This window comes from Anguilla anguilla, chromosome 4 (genome assembly GCF_013347855.1).
Source record: "Anguilla anguilla isolate fAngAng1 chromosome 4, fAngAng1.pri, whole genome shotgun sequence".
NCBI lineage: Eukaryota > Metazoa > Chordata > Actinopteri > Anguilliformes > Anguillidae > Anguilla > Anguilla anguilla.
The window spans coordinates 22,468,218-22,483,125 of record NC_049204.1 but is presented as its reverse complement, the minus strand read 5'-3'; the positions used below and the strand labels follow the sequence as shown (position 1 = coordinate 22,483,125).

The 14,908-nt window shown below is 41.1% G+C and overlaps 2 protein-coding genes across 2 annotated transcripts; both read left to right on the top strand.

Annotated features, from left to right (window-relative positions):
* Positions 1-692: 692 nt before the first annotated feature.
* LOC118225250 lies at positions 693-4,346 on the top strand. The gene is made up of 8 exons (XM_035413399.1): positions 693-1,011; positions 1,191-1,294; positions 1,478-1,566; positions 1,814-1,920; positions 2,100-2,218; positions 2,377-2,566; positions 2,873-2,961; positions 3,958-4,346. Exons 1-8 carry the CDS (start codon positions 693-695, stop codon positions 4,096-4,098), a joined length of 1,158 nt encoding a protein of 385 aa, XP_035269290.1. The 3' UTR covers positions 4,099-4,346.
* A 1,958-nt stretch (positions 4,347-6,304) lies between these two features.
* arrdc2 (arrestin domain containing 2) lies at positions 6,305-11,107 on the top strand. Its single transcript, XM_035415690.1, has 8 exons — positions 6,305-6,741; positions 7,653-7,722; positions 7,933-8,080; positions 8,184-8,286; positions 8,416-8,672; positions 8,905-9,067; positions 9,190-9,344; positions 9,552-11,107. Exons 1-8 carry the CDS (start codon positions 6,468-6,470, stop codon positions 9,603-9,605), a joined length of 1,224 nt encoding a protein of 407 aa, XP_035271581.1. The 5' UTR covers positions 6,305-6,467; the 3' UTR covers positions 9,606-11,107.
* Positions 11,108-14,908: the final 3,801 nt, after the last annotated feature.

The window sequence follows — 14,908 nt, the reverse complement described above, 5'->3', positions numbered from 1 at the left end:
GGCTTTAATTCTTGCACGTAATCATCAGTTTCATTGTGAAGGTTACTTGGATCTGAGCCAACATTCTTTTGGGATAAAACGTACTGAAAATGCACATTTGGTTTAAAAAAATGTAACCCTAACTCTTTTCCCAGACATGGCTCGTTCGAGAAGAAGAGATCCAAGAAACGAAAATACTGATTACAACGTCACAACGGGGAGAGTATCGGTCACCAAAACATGAAAAGTACATGAGAATTTGCCACTGTATTTGTCGTCTGCTGAATTGGCATTATTGGGTCATCCTAGTTCTATGACGTCATTTAGAATTGACTTACGTCAAAAAAATTCTGGAACTGGCATTGTTATAAATACTAGAACAGGGTGATGTAAGGATGCGCGTTAGTTTGCGAATAGCAGTTGTGACAAGTAAAAACGTAAGCAGTGAATATAAGGACCTGCTCGATTTGACATATTCTGAAAATAATCAAACTACTCATAAACAACTTTTCTTTGATGCGTGTTCATACGTGATTATGCTATTTTCCTATCATTATGGATTTTACTGTCAGAACAGGAACACATTTTGCTTAAATAATTAGCATAATATTACTGCGTATCTTTCCTTTTTCTAGATGACGGAGCAGCAGTAAAGGGGTTTCAAGAGTTCTGTCTGGAGCGGGGTGGTTTGACCGCTCGCACTGAACATCGTCATGAACCGAGAAGCAGCTGAAGTGCCTGATGACCCGTTTGCTGCCCTCTCTGAGGAAAAACAAAAATCACATGGCTATCCAGTCTTGGTCCCCTGCTGCATCCAAGACTGGGCCAGCCAAATCATTGATTATCAGCTAAACGGTGACCCACGGCTTGTGAACTACCGCACCACATATGCAGACCACTTCCAGCGTCCCACTTCATTTGATGATATCAGCGGCACAATTACACCAGTCAAGGACAGCAAGAACCAAAAAGAGGAGAAACTCCCTGGCTCCTCTGCCAAATCTGTGCTCATCAAGTACACTGCACCCCAAGGTGAGGCAATCTTTGAGACCCTGACTCTTTTTGTGGCAACTTTACAATTTATATTTAATTCGGTTTTCCAACAGTAACAAAATAATTTGCATGCTTTATTGGTGTGGGATACAAGATGGAATCTGTTGGCTGTGTCTGGACTGTAAAGTGGCTTTTATCTGTATGTCCCTCTGGTCTAGATGGTACAAAGATACAACGGTATAGACTCAACCATCCTCTCAGGTCGGCATACAATGACACTTACCAGTTCCGCTGGTGTGCTCCCCCAAAGCCTGTGACGCAGGTAATTCAGACCAAGGCAATTCATTGCCCTAAATGTAATCAATTTACAATAATGTTTATTACATAATAATGTTCTCACCAAAAGGAAGTATCATCCAAAAAGGTTCCTTCTGGTACTGGCAACAAACAGAAATGCATCTGCATTGAACTCAGATAATAAGCATTATGCACATGATCTCCATAGAGTTCTACATTTACAATGGGAGACCCAGAGACAATTAAGGAGCGTGAAACCACCTACAGTGCTCATTACAAGCAGAAAGGCAGAGTGAGGTATGTCAGTCACACACAGAAGCTCTTCATGAGTTTAAACAGCCTTATAAATCAGTTACTTTTTGGTGGGTGGAGGCAGGAAAAGATCAACTGTTTTGCTGTCCTAGTTAGTTAGCAAAGGGGAACTTACAATCACTAATAGTAAATTTACCATTTTCAACAATCAGATGAATTTTAATAAGTTAATCATTTGAATTTGACAAAAAAATGAAAATATTACTTTCTTAACTTTTTACTTGTTTCACAGCTCAGAAGTAATAAACCAGACTCATGAACATCAGCTGATTAATCTTGGGGACTACCCAGAGAAGTGGAAAACCACAACGTCTGATGTCCATCCTGCAATTAAATCAGGTGAGAGCGCATTGCTTTGTGTGGTCTTACACTTAATGTTATCGTAGGAAAACATTCTTTAAACATCGACTGAAATGTGCTGTTAAAATACGCATGGAATGATGGGAGTAGGCCCTGCACTCTTAACCTACGTCTGCAGGTACATTATGGGCTCGCATTTGTCTTACCCTTTTATTCAGATCCTGTCCTCCTGGTGAAGAAAGACAGAAACTTCAGCTCCGTTCCCAGGGGAGACATGGATCCTGAGCGAAACCGTGCAAGGATGACAGCCACTTCATACAAGTTCTTCTTTTCAAAGGTGAGAACGAGGGCCTGCTGATTCTCCCATTGCTGTTTTTTTTTTTCGTAATATGCCAAAAGTGTAGGAAAACCAAGCCTTAGTCATAGTGATTTGATCCCCTGTGACCTGTGGACGCCTGAGTGCTAAAGAGGCAGAGCTGGTGTTTCCCTTTTCAGAATATCCCCAGGGGGCCCCTGGACCGCGTCGATGGGCCTGCCTCCAGGACAAAGAGCAATGTGGTGCTGGGGCAGGCCGGCAAGGAGGGCCTGTCATACACGTCGAGTTCAAGTGTGGACTATCCTCACAGGACAGCACCCCGTGTTCTGCCCATCACTCCCTCCCCTGGCTATGAGATGCCCAATGAAGGCAAGCGCAAGAAAAGGAAATGGCTTTTGTAGAAGCCTTGCAGATGGGCACACACAACATGGGCCTTCTTAAGGTGGACACCATTACAAGCGAAATTATTCAACAGGACAGAACACCACCTGATTACCTTTGACCCAAGAGCAAGTGATTGTTATCATCATGAATGATAACTTTAGTCATTTTCAGTCTTGTTTCCTGAAAATGTTTATTGATGGTCTTGCTAAAGGAGACATATACATGCAATTGCATGAGTAGATAGGCTTTTTAGCAAAATACTGTATTTAATATTTTGTATTTTTCCACCAGAAACTGGACCAAAACTGACTACCATGCAGACAGACTACCCACCAGTGAAGGGCACAAGGCACTCACTTCGCCCAGAACAACTTGAGCTGGTACAGTGCTTACCAAAAGATAATTGTTTTCTCCAGTTTGATCACATACTGTATAATAATGGTACAGAACTGTTGATTGGCTCATCCTGTTAAGGCACTGTTCCAGTGCATGGAGGTTGTAATTAATGTTGCATCACAAGCATGATTGGGCATTCCAAGCTGGGTGAGCAATGGGGAGAAAACATTTAAAAAGAAAGTAATTGTACAAGCTCATATCTGTGTACCACTATCTGTGGACATCTGAGGTCAGAAAGCAACAAGTTACATGGGATTGTGTGAGGTAAACCAGTCCTATCAATTCAGGACACTGAAATGAGCAGTTCTGTTGTAGGGGTTATAGACTAATTAAGAAATCCGCGTGAACCTCTTCCACGTACTTTCAGTCGACTGAGATGGTCAGAAAAAAGTTTAATGTAACAGCAATTCTCAGAATTACAGCACTGCATGTTTCCCTCTGTCACTACCCCACGCTCAGTGCAGTAAGATATTTGTGTTACTTATTGCACACTAATTTTGTCACTCTGGTGCTCCTCTTAAAGTGGCAGTTTGCTTTATTTTGGATTTGGATTTCAGTTTTACTGTATGTGTGCAATTGTCCCAGATTGTTTTTATGTGCACTGCGCTGGTTTGAAATAGTAGGAAATAGTTACTATACAAATTAGATTAAACCTTATTTGTTAAAGAATAATTAGCTGATGTACACACGTACAACCTCTGAACAAGCTGCTTTGGAGTTACTTTGAATGTCTTGTCTTACTTCAGACATCCCAAATTCCAGGTCTATATTTACAGTAGTCCAAGACTACTGTAAATATGCACACAAAAAACCGTCTTGGACTAACGATATCAAAAACCCCAGAAAATGAACTATCACCATGTCTGGATCAACTAACTACATTAGGCTGTGTACTTAATCTGTGAATACTAGCAAGCTGTACTCTACTGATAATGTACCTCTTTTATCTTGTATTCATGAACTTCTTTTGTCATCCACAGCTTAAAGGTAGCCACATTCCTGCTCATTTCAAGAGGGGGTATTTCACAACAGCCTATAAAGAGGATTATACACAAAAGCGTCCCATCAGGAACGTGCTGGCCCATGTGCCTGTGCAAACTGTCAGTCATATGCCCTTTTAAAGAGGAGAGAAGCCACCATTGCTTTGTGCGAGTATCATCACTGCACCACAATCCTTGGACTCATTTAGATCACGGCTTCTCCGTACAGCCAGTTTGGATCATGTACCTTTGCAACATATCAACCATGTGTCCTTTGTGTATTGTTTTATAAAAACAAGAGTTATAATCGAATAAGCCTGTTTTCTCAGGTAGAAACTATTGTTAAAATGTGCACTACGATTTTTGTGTTTAATGTTTTTATTTGAAGTGGCCAGTATTCCAATAATTTGTCTCTATCATGAACATAATGCATTGATTTTTTTAGATTTAGTTTTTTCTTTTTTCCTTTGCTTGCCACACTATTTAGCTGGAACATTAGTGCAAATAAGAGTGCCTGCTAAATTGTGTGATGAAAATTATAATTTATAACCAACTATAAAATGAGCACATATTGGATCCCACTGCACCATATTAACCATGCCACTTTAACATGCATTTTATGCTTCTGATAATAGGGACATATTATGCACAACAATTATAACTAAGACAGATGTGCAATGTCACCTGTTGTCAGATTATATGAAATTACTTAAGTAAACTGATTACCAGTACTAATACCAGATTTCAGTGCAAGTGCTGGACTCAGAGGCGACAAATGAGGCAACAACAAAATAATGACACTAATATATAAAAGCAATGGCCAAGCTAAAGTATTGATACAGTCTGTTTTCAAATCGTTTCTTGTTGACAAGCCGTTGGGGTCATTAAGTACGGTGGCTCTGAAGTGCAAAACACAAAAACAAAAAGAAAATGCAAAAACAAAACTTTCAGCCCTGGAGTGCAAATGCAACATACAAAAACAAAAAGGAACGGCCCTGAGGTGCAAAACACAAACAAACAAAAGCTTTCAGCCCTGAGGTGCAGATGCAACATGCAAAAACAAAAACTAGTAGCCCCGAAGTGCACTGTTGCACTTAAACAAAAAGAAAACGCAAAAACAAAAACTTTTGATGCAACATACAAAAACAAAAAGGGGTGGTCCTGAGGTGCAGATGCAACATACAAAAACAAAAACGTGCAGCCCTGAAGTGCAAAACACAAATACAAAAAGAAAATGCAAAAACAAAAAGGATCAGCCCTGACCACCACTGTTGCACTTCGGGCCTACTAGTTTTTGTTTTTGTATGTTGCATCTACACCTCAGGGCTGCTAGTTTTTGTATGTTTGTGTTTTGCACTTCAGGGCTGCTACTTTTTGTTTTTGTATGTTGCATCTGCACCTCAGGACCACCCCTTTTGTTTTTGTATGTTGCATCTGCACCTCAGGGCCGAAAGTTTTTGTTTTTGCGTTTTCTTTTTGTTTCAGTGTTTTGCACTTCAGAGCCACCGTAATTAAGCGTTCAACTGCCTTGGTTAGCAACTTCCAGGCAGGGTCTGCCTCCCGAGTGAATTTGACAAAGCCAATAGCGCTGCATTGTATTTGTTCGCCACCAGGGGGCAGGCTAGATCAGATGGATGCAGCGTAAATAAGCGAAGGCCCTTCACAGTATAGAAAAAGGCATACGTTTAATTCAACTTTGACAAGCCGTATTTTACCACAGGGAGGCGATATATTACTTTTGGGTACTTTCAGGGAACAAAGAAAGCGAGCAAGTTATTTTTCACTCTTAACAACACGTTTTTGGGGAATTGTATTATTATTTACCATATTGTATACGACTGTGTAAAAACACACATAACACATCTGAAACACAGATTTATAATTAAAGGAATGTAGTAACCTATGTTACTGTCAATTACCCAGAAATATAACTAATTCATTAAAATGATCGTCTTTCTTATTAAGCTGATAATTCAGAAAACCGAACGAATTCCTATAACCAATCGTGTCTTTTAGTTCTTAGAATGTGAAAACCAAATTAAGCTCGTCAACGAGTCAGTTAAATTCGGTATAGATTTGAAAACAAAAAGTTCTAGCAGCGATCAAAAGTTGGGGTAAACAACTGCACTCGAGTACATTACAAATGCCCAATGGGAGGAACTTTCATGTCCTGGGGCATGCTCAGTCAGCTTGTTTTCGTCAGAGAACCTGTAACCATCAATCACCACCGTGAGGAGCTAGTCCCGCTCGCTATCCACACCCAGCGAAGATGTTTATTAGCTAGCAACAATCCATGGCAAGACTCTTACATAATAAATTCATAAGGCCCGCCCCTTTGACATCGTGCATAAGGTAGCTCAAGAGAGGCTGCTCTTGCACTTTTGTTTTGCAGCTATTGCGCACAAGAGTACTCGTTAACACTGCTATCATTTTAGAAGTGAGAGCACTTCATTACAAACAGCAAAATATTAATTCCCACTGTTAGCATATCTGAAATATCGGACGTGAAGATGATTTTCGACAAATTGAAAAAGTTTTTCATCATCTTCGACTCTCCTGAAATCGACACCCCTCCCGTATTCAGCAGCGGGGATGTAGTGTCCGGTAAAGTGGTCTTGGATCTTGCAGGGGAGAGCAAAGTGGAGTCGTTGAAGTTGCACGCCGAAGGTTTTGCTAAAGTACATTGGACTGAGTCTAGAAGTGCCGGAGCCAGCACAGCCTACACGCAAAACTACAGCGACGAAGTGGAATACCTCAATCGGAGAGAGGTGCTTCTGCAAGCAGGTCAGTCATTCAGTCTCAATGCCGCAGCTCTAGCCTGTGCTTCCGAGCACCAGAATGAGAATTTTCCTGAACAGCTGAAGTGTTTCTCGAAACAATGGAGGGCTTGTTGATGGTTTAAAGTGAGTGAATAACTACTTTTCCCTTAAAGTTTTTGTTTGGGATTCATATCGACAGATGGAAATTAAAAGTTTAAGAAGTGTGCAATTGATTGTGTTAGATATATAAAATGTAGGCTACGTATCCTGCAGCTCGTGAGAAGTTTATTCCGTGTTTTGCAAATAATTAATTTAGAATCGATTGTCTTTTGTTTCGGTGCATATTCGTACTTGACCAGTTTATAGCAGACTTATTGACTACAGGTTTTAATAAATCCCATAAATCTACCGTTAAAGTATGACTTAAACATATCCTTAAACCTTTGTTCTCCACTAAGAATGCTTAAAGATCACAGTGCAGCAAATCCGGCAGAACATTTCACTTGCAAACCGTTTAAATGAGTAGCCTATTCAAGTAAATAGGGTTTCGTCTGAAAGCTGACTTAATTTTTAAGACGTAATCACAACTGGGAGATTGCAGAAAAATATCAGGTTGTTTTGAAGATATTTGGTAGCTCTGGACATTGCCTCAGGGCTCAGCAGTGACAAAACAAATTGTTCGGTTTAAAAGGAACTGCCTCTGAATGCAAATATGCTGGCAACAGGAGTCATGTGATTAAGGCCACAATGATACACAAAAACTGAAACTAAGAAGTATATGATAGGATCGACGTAGTCTGTTATGAATTGTGCATGTAGACCCTCTTTGTGTCTTATTTTTCAATGGGGTAAACCTTTCGTAACACAAAATTTGGTTTCTTTAGGGATCTATGAATGAAGTTGCAAATGGCTGATATCTTTCTTTTTTTTAAATAGACAATGGCGACTTAACTGTTCTACCAGCTGGACGGCATGAATTCCCCTTCAGCTTTCAACTGCCTGAAGAGTAAGTATGCTCTTGCACTTTGTTAAATGATTGCAGAAGAAATTTATTCTAGTCAAAAGCTACTGTACAAAATGAATGTGAACCTTTCTTCCTGTCTTGAAAGCAGTGTAATAATTTTAGATGGCTTTCTTGCATAATGCTTTATAGGAAATGTCATTCTCTGTATTGTTTTGAAATATGCTGCTAACATTCATTCTGTGATCCCCAAAGGACACTGGTGACCTCATTCGAAGGAAAGCATGGCAGCATTCGTTACTGGGTGAAAGTGAAACTGCACAGACCCTGGACCACAGTAAAGAAAATCAAGAAGGAGTTCACAGTTATTGAGCCCATTGACATCAACACACCAACCCTGCTGGTAAGATTGTTGTGTTTGTGCTTTATTTTCCATACCGTGTTGCCTGCTCACAGGCTGTTTTATAGAATAGTCACTGATGTGCATCTTTTCTTTTCCCTGTTAGGCTCCCCAAGCTGGTACGAAAGACAAGCTGGCACGAGTATGGTATCGCAATTTTGGGCAGGTGTCAGTGACAGCTAAGATTGACCGGCGGGGATACACACCAGGTAAGAACAAACCTTATTTTCTTTCCTGTTCCTCAACAACCTCTGCTGTGTGGACCATAGACATGCCCTCCCTTTGATTCTCCTGCCTCTGACCAAGCGACCCCATTTTTTTTTTTTTCCTTCACACAGGCGAGGTGATCCCCGTTTTTGCCGAGTTTGATAACGCCACCTCTCGGTCAGTGATGCCCAAGGCCTACATCATCCAGACGCAGACCTTCATCGCCAGGGGCACCATGAAGCAGAAGCGCTCTGTGGTGGCCACGCTGTGCGGCGACGCCGTGGGGGCTCGGCGCAGGGAGATCTGGCATGGCCGCGCCATCAAGATCCCTCCCGTCGGACCCTCCATCCTGCACTGCCGCATCATCAAAGTGGAGTACATGCTGAAGGTCAGTCTCAACTCGCTGCCTTTGAGATATCAGTCCACAATCCATGATGGGAAGAGTTTATTTAGGAAGAATATTGTATCGGCTGTTAAATTCTGTAGTCCCAAATCGTCAGCGAAGTCGGGCTGAGTGAGGTTGCGTGTAGTTGTTGCCTTTATGGAGCCATTATGGCTCAGATGAAGGCTCTGTAAGAATACTGCGTGTTTCTGACCTGCCTTTGTCCTCTCCCTCCCAGGTGTGCGTGGATGTGCCCGGGACATCCAAACTGTGCCTGGAGCTGCCCCTGGTCATGGGCACCATCCCACTCCATCCCTTCGGCAGTCGTACCTCCAGCGTCAGCAGCCAGTACAGCGTCAACCTGGAATGGCTTCGCATGGCCATCCCGGAGCAACCTGAGCGTGAGTATCATCCTTCAGCTTTATATTTTGGTGCGGTTGATGCACGTTATAGGACAGACTTACCGAACAAGGAAAGAAAAGACCCATCTAATTTTTTGAACCCACTCTTCTGTCATGTGCAGCTCCTCCGGATTACAACAGCATTATCACAGAGGAAGAGGCCGAGCAGAACATGAGGCCCCCTGAGGCTGAGGAGGACTTGAGCAGCGTACTGGAGCGCCCCTTCTTTACCTACGTCCAGGAGTTCCGCTTCAGGCCCCCTCCAGTGTATTGTGAGGTGAGTCCACTGCCAGCCACCCATACCTGAATTGTAGGAGCTGACCAAGTTAGCAAAATATGCTTGTGTTTCGATTACTGTAGTTACGTTTTGACATACAGATAAATATCAGGGTACAAGGAGTCAGGAGAAATTGATGCTATCAATACAAAATTTTGATGAATGCTGTCTTCTGGAGTCTTAAGGTCTCTCTTCTTGTGCCTTCAGGTGGACCCACACCCTCAGCCAATCAACATGAGACCACGCTGCATGACATGTTGAACGATTTGCCCCAACAGAGTTGCAAGCGATGACCTGACAGAAATTAAGCAGAGATTAAACCTAAGAGATTAGTTTTCTCCTGGAACTCTCTCCAGACCTGGAACCGAGCCCCAGGAAATTGCCCCAGCTTTGGGTTGGACTGGCACGCGACACAGAGAGGAGTGCGAGAGTGGACAGAACCTGAGCGTGGGAAGTTCCTCTGAAAGGGAAGAAGGACAGGAAACGTGAACATGAACTTTCCCCTCATCCTGTCTTCCTCAGTGATAGGCTCCAGTCAAGGCCTCAAAGCTGCATTTTGCCCCACCGGTAGTTCACAGACAGTTCTGTGCATGTGTGTGGGGGGGCCAGGAAACATTGGGAGATCATTTCATGGGTGGAGGTGGAAAAAATGCTTTAAAAAAACCTGTGGTCTTCAGTACTTCAGTACTTATTTTAACTGCATAAACCAGTTGCCAGCTTGTCTTTCTGGTCAAAGGAGCCACATGCTATCCAGGGTTTGAAAAAAATTTATCATCCCCTCCACCTTATCCCTCAGCCAAAAAATGCCCGAACCTGCATTTTTTAAAAACGCGCAATGTCTTGAATTGTAGCCCCTCTGAAAGTTTCAATGATGGGATATGCAAGTAAAGAAATCAAAGAATGGGTCACATATCTAAGCAATGTGATTTTGATTAGATGCAGTGGTTTCAAAGCCGGTCTAATCAGCAGGTTTTAAGGTAGGCTGCGCAGGGGAAAAATGAGAGAAATGGAAAATCTAGAAAAGCTTCTAGTATCTGAAAGTGAATGACAAGCACTGCATGAGATGTGTTCAGAAGCATCGGTTGTCTTGCCCCTCTGGTGAGGAGAGATGGCCTGTAAAGATTTGTGTTTGTAAATCATCATAATGGAAAAGAGAAGTTGAGCGTATGTTGAAATATTGTTCTTGTGTTATAACTTTAACACAAGGCCTATATGCAGAAATGGCCACATGCCATACTTCTTCCTCAGAAAAAGGGGAATCTAGATGTTCTGATTCTCTGTGCTTGGGCATACCAAAGATACTAGCTTTATAAATCGCTGTTTACACCTCTTAACAGTGGAGAGTGGATTAGAATTGCAGTCAATGCTGCAGAAAGCACAAAAGAAAAGCTACTTTTTGGAGAACCAAAAGTGTGGATGTCCGAGCCATGTTATTGGTGCAGTTGATTTGATCCAGGTGCCTTATCAATGTACTACAGTGTGGTTTGACTAGTACAGGAAAGTTGATCAATGGTACATGAAGCTATAACTTGATGATGATGCCACTCTGAAGTATAATGCAATACATTCCAAAACTTGGAGGCTTGTCCTCTTCTCCACATCATCAAGAAATGTGGCTTGCGGTCACTGACATTCACCTGTTGTGATGTGCATGGCATTCATCTTAAACTGAATGTATTTTATATACTTGTTTATGTTGAATTACTGAACTTGCCAAAGATTTGTAATTTTTTAATTTTTTAAAATAAACTATATAAAATATATATTGTCATGAATTGCTTTGTGGTATACAGTTTTCCAGAGATTGAAAAGAAAGTTTGCATGGTGGTGGGGGCCGTCAAAGTTACTTTTTTCTAATCCAGTGCAGATTAATCTGTTTTGGTTGTTGGTCTAGTTTCTACATGTCCATTTTTCTTTTCTCAAGACACTGCTGATATGCATGCCCTTTAAAAATGCATGCCCCAATTATCTTTGGTTTGTAGAAGCTGGAACAATCCATTCTTTTTTGCTGACTATGAAGAGCTCAAGGCCTTAAGCCAAAATATGCTATAGAAGACCTTCTATTGTTTCTTGCACCACATTGTGGTAACCTAGATCTTTATAATGGAAACCCTTAATGTAATTCAATGAAGCACTCACTTGACATCCAGTCATGAGCAAGTTACGTTTATCACATAAAATCTGATATGCCCCCCATGCCTGGCCTTTGACATTCTGCCAGTTATGAAAGCATATGTGGTAAGGCAGAGAATGCTGGGACGTTGTATGGGACATTTCAAGAAGCCTGTACTCTGGGTTTGGAATAGGAGAGCCTCGGATTTCACTTAAAAGTCAGTGAATGGCCAATATCATCAACACACTGTGTATGAAAGCACAAGCATCTCACTCAGTTCTTGGGTTTTTTTGCTTTTATGTGCAATAGGGAAAATATACTGGTGAAAAACAAGTGTGGTCACACGTAGCACATATGTACCTAACAACTAAGCAATGACTTAAAGCTGTGGAATGATAAGTGCCCTTTTACTGGTCTGATAAAATGATGCATTACTCAGATTAATCCATTTCTTTATTTGAATGCATTGACTTACTGACCAATACAGTCTGAAACGCACACATATCATCACAAAAGCCTTAAGTGTATACATTGGCTGAACTTTTAGAGTACGTGTACTAATAATTATTCATAACGGGAAACTTTTATTTTTCATCCAGAACTATTGCGTAAGGTGCTATTGCGAATGTCTATCAGAATAAAAAAACAACAGATGTATTTCCAGCACGGTAGTCTCCCGAGTGAATGATACGTACTGCTAGGCAAATTCCATGGGTAGTCACTGGGACAGGAGAAAACGAAAAACATATCAAACAGGCTTGTCCTGTTGTTCAGCTGATTGTCACACAATGAGTGACACCTGTTTGTCTGCGAGAAGACAAAGGAGGGTACTTTGTCATTTGTCAGCAATACGTTTCACAATGTATTGGTGTGGGGAGGGCCTGCTTGGTGTAATCATAGAATGTTGTTATGTTGTAGTTTGGTTGATTTTGTATTATTGGTGATACCCCTAATAATACATGTGTTATAAAGCAGGGGTGATTCATTTAATACCGCTCAGAAAATATAATATTTATTGATGTCAGCACTGCAGTCCTCAACCTGATAAGTTGGATCAGATTTCCATGAAAATAGGGCAAATTAAAATAATGTAGACTTCAGATACCTTTGCCTCTCCACTTTAAGAATGCCAGAGCTAATTGTTTCACGGTCATGGGTGTACTGGTGGTAATGGTCCTATGCAATTTGTTATTTACGAAACAACAAAGGACTCGATTGTGTGGGTGTGTGCCAAATTCTTTTCTTTCATTGCTCTCCTGTTTTTGCCAGTTGCTGCGTTGCTGGAGGATTATTCCATATCAAGTATATGTAAAGGAATGACCACTTTGACCTCACGCCTTAATATCTATGGTTACAATGTCCTGGGACTTCCCAGACCCTTTATGACGCTTGTGATTCTTTATCTACAGGAATGTAATTGGGGAAGTGAATGTGCAATCTAAGGTTAAATTAACTACACAGAGCAAAAAAAGTGTTTAACATACACTACCAAATACCATGCAAAAGCTGACTTTCTACAAATAGAAAAATGTGTGCTCGGCTTGTGTCACGAGAAAAGAAAATTAATGTAATGCACCCTCTGAGATACTTTAGCATTTATTATTTAATTTATTGATTTATTCACTTGCATTATTTAAATAATATTTCCTCTGGTTGTACTTATTGGGATTATTATTGGGTATTACTATTGGGACAAAATTTTTCATCATATTACAACGCTTCTCTTTCAAGATTGACCGGGCACACTTCATTAAAATTTCTGTTATGCTTCAACGGATAAGAGACAAAGAAAGTGAAAACGTCAAAATTTCTAACAACACTGATAAAATGACTAGACAGTCATTTTATTGAATTATAGACATTAGAACAATATTAATATTGTGTTTCTGTGTGTTTCTCTTCAAGGAGTTCAACGCGGGTCATGTAAACATAATGCCTTACTGGCTTTCAGTAAGGTGAGGGAAAGACATGTTCCTACACATCCTGCGGACACATTTCATGTCGCTCTTGACAAACACCACAATAAAATCCTGGCTATCTGGTGGAGGACCGAAGTGACACATCATAACTCAGGTGACCTAGCTGGATACCCCTGAAATGTGGACATGGCCAGAAGAACCTTTTTTAAAACGTATATAAAACAAAATCCCTCCCATACAACCTGATTTGTGAAACCTGTTTACAATGTGAAAGAAAAAGAGAGAGAGAAAGAGGCAGAGAGTGAGAGAGATTATGTTACCTGCAGGAGGTACCTGCATTACACTATGACGCACGTGTCCGTTAAGGACTTCTCAAGTATACACGGTGTTCTTGTTGACAATCACAAACAAGTCTTCCCTTTAGATTTTCAGTGTTCTGTGGAGTGTGCAGATTGAGCAGCTGCCATGCAGAAATGTACAATATAGGCACACAGAGGCCTGCATGCACACATGCTAATGACAAAAGCATGCCTCAAATTTCTGCACACAAGCATACGTGTGTCGTGTGTCACATCCCTCACTTTTGTGCTTGGCACATTTGATGAAGTTGTTTTCACCTTGACAATGATGCCCATCTCCATGCACCGATTTTCCTGCAGTTTTTCTCTTCATCCCCGCAGACTGAAACAGATAAAAGGGGAAAAACTTTTCAGATCAGCACAAAGACCACAAAGAACTGTGTGCAGCTTCTCAAGGTCGCTGGCAGGAAGTCACTTATCCTGTTTTTTCTCATGTTTATTTTTTTATATCAGCTCTAGACTAAAACCAGAGTTTTGTGAGCTCACTGGAGAGCTGATATAATAATTTGTATAAGGTTAGTTAAGCAATCCCTCAGTATAAATCCCTTAGCTGTCAGTCATATTGCCTTGCTGCAAGTTTTCATTTGTGAATTTTTTTTTCAGTTCTATAGAAATGGCATGACTTGACTGGAATTCTGGCATGGGCTTGCAAGGACAAAATCAGTACCAAATTTTAATGTTTCTTCTTCCAATGGAAGCAATTAACTGTTATATCCTCAGGTATATACTGCTGTTTGGTGATTATTTCCCCCCCCCCCTTCCCCTGCATTGCTTCTTTGCACACAGGAGATTGCTAGTGGGTTTGTTGCCCTGTGGGAGTGTCAGTATTTGTCTGTGGAAGCCTAATTTCAAGGTCGAAGCATGTCACCACAATCCAGTACTTGAGCTTGATACTGGATATACAGGCTGCCAGTTCACTTAATGTCTGGGCAAATATTGTTTGTTTTGATCATACCACAGACATATGTAAGACACAGATTATATGAACTCATGGAATCACTGAAATAAGAATAACTATAATGAAAAGGAGGAGTCTTTCCGTGGCTGTGTTCTTACCAGAGGGGTTATGTGAACCCTGTGACCCTCCTCTGGATCCACCACTGCCACCAATGGAAAGTGATCAGGACCAGAACAGCTGTACCTGACAGAAACCTGTAATAAATCTAAGGTCCA

What these genes read in the sequence shown, in the direction of transcription:
- LOC118225250 (XM_035413399.1), top strand. Translation starts at nt 693, where the DNA reads ATGAACCGAGAAGCAGCTGAAGTGCCTGATGACCCGTTTGCTGCCCTC. An exon ending in CAAGTACACTGCACCCCAAG is followed by an intron (nt 1,012 to 1,190) that starts GTGAGGCAATCT and finishes CCTCTGGTCTAG; the next exon opens with ATGGTACAAAGATACAACGG. An exon ending in CCATCCTGCAATTAAATCAG is followed by an intron (nt 1,921 to 2,099) that starts GTGAGAGCGCAT and finishes CCTTTTATTCAG; the next exon opens with ATCCTGTCCTCCTGGTGAAG.
- arrdc2 (XM_035415690.1), top strand. Translation starts at nt 6,468, where the DNA reads ATGATTTTCGACAAATTGAAAAAGTTTTTCATCATCTTCGACTCTCCT. An exon ending in CCGGCGGGGATACACACCAG is followed by an intron (nt 8,287 to 8,415) that starts GTAAGAACAAAC and finishes TCCTTCACACAG; the next exon opens with GCGAGGTGATCCCCGTTTTT. An exon ending in AAGTGGAGTACATGCTGAAG is followed by an intron (nt 8,673 to 8,904) that starts GTCAGTCTCAAC and finishes TCTCCCTCCCAG; the next exon opens with GTGTGCGTGGATGTGCCCGG.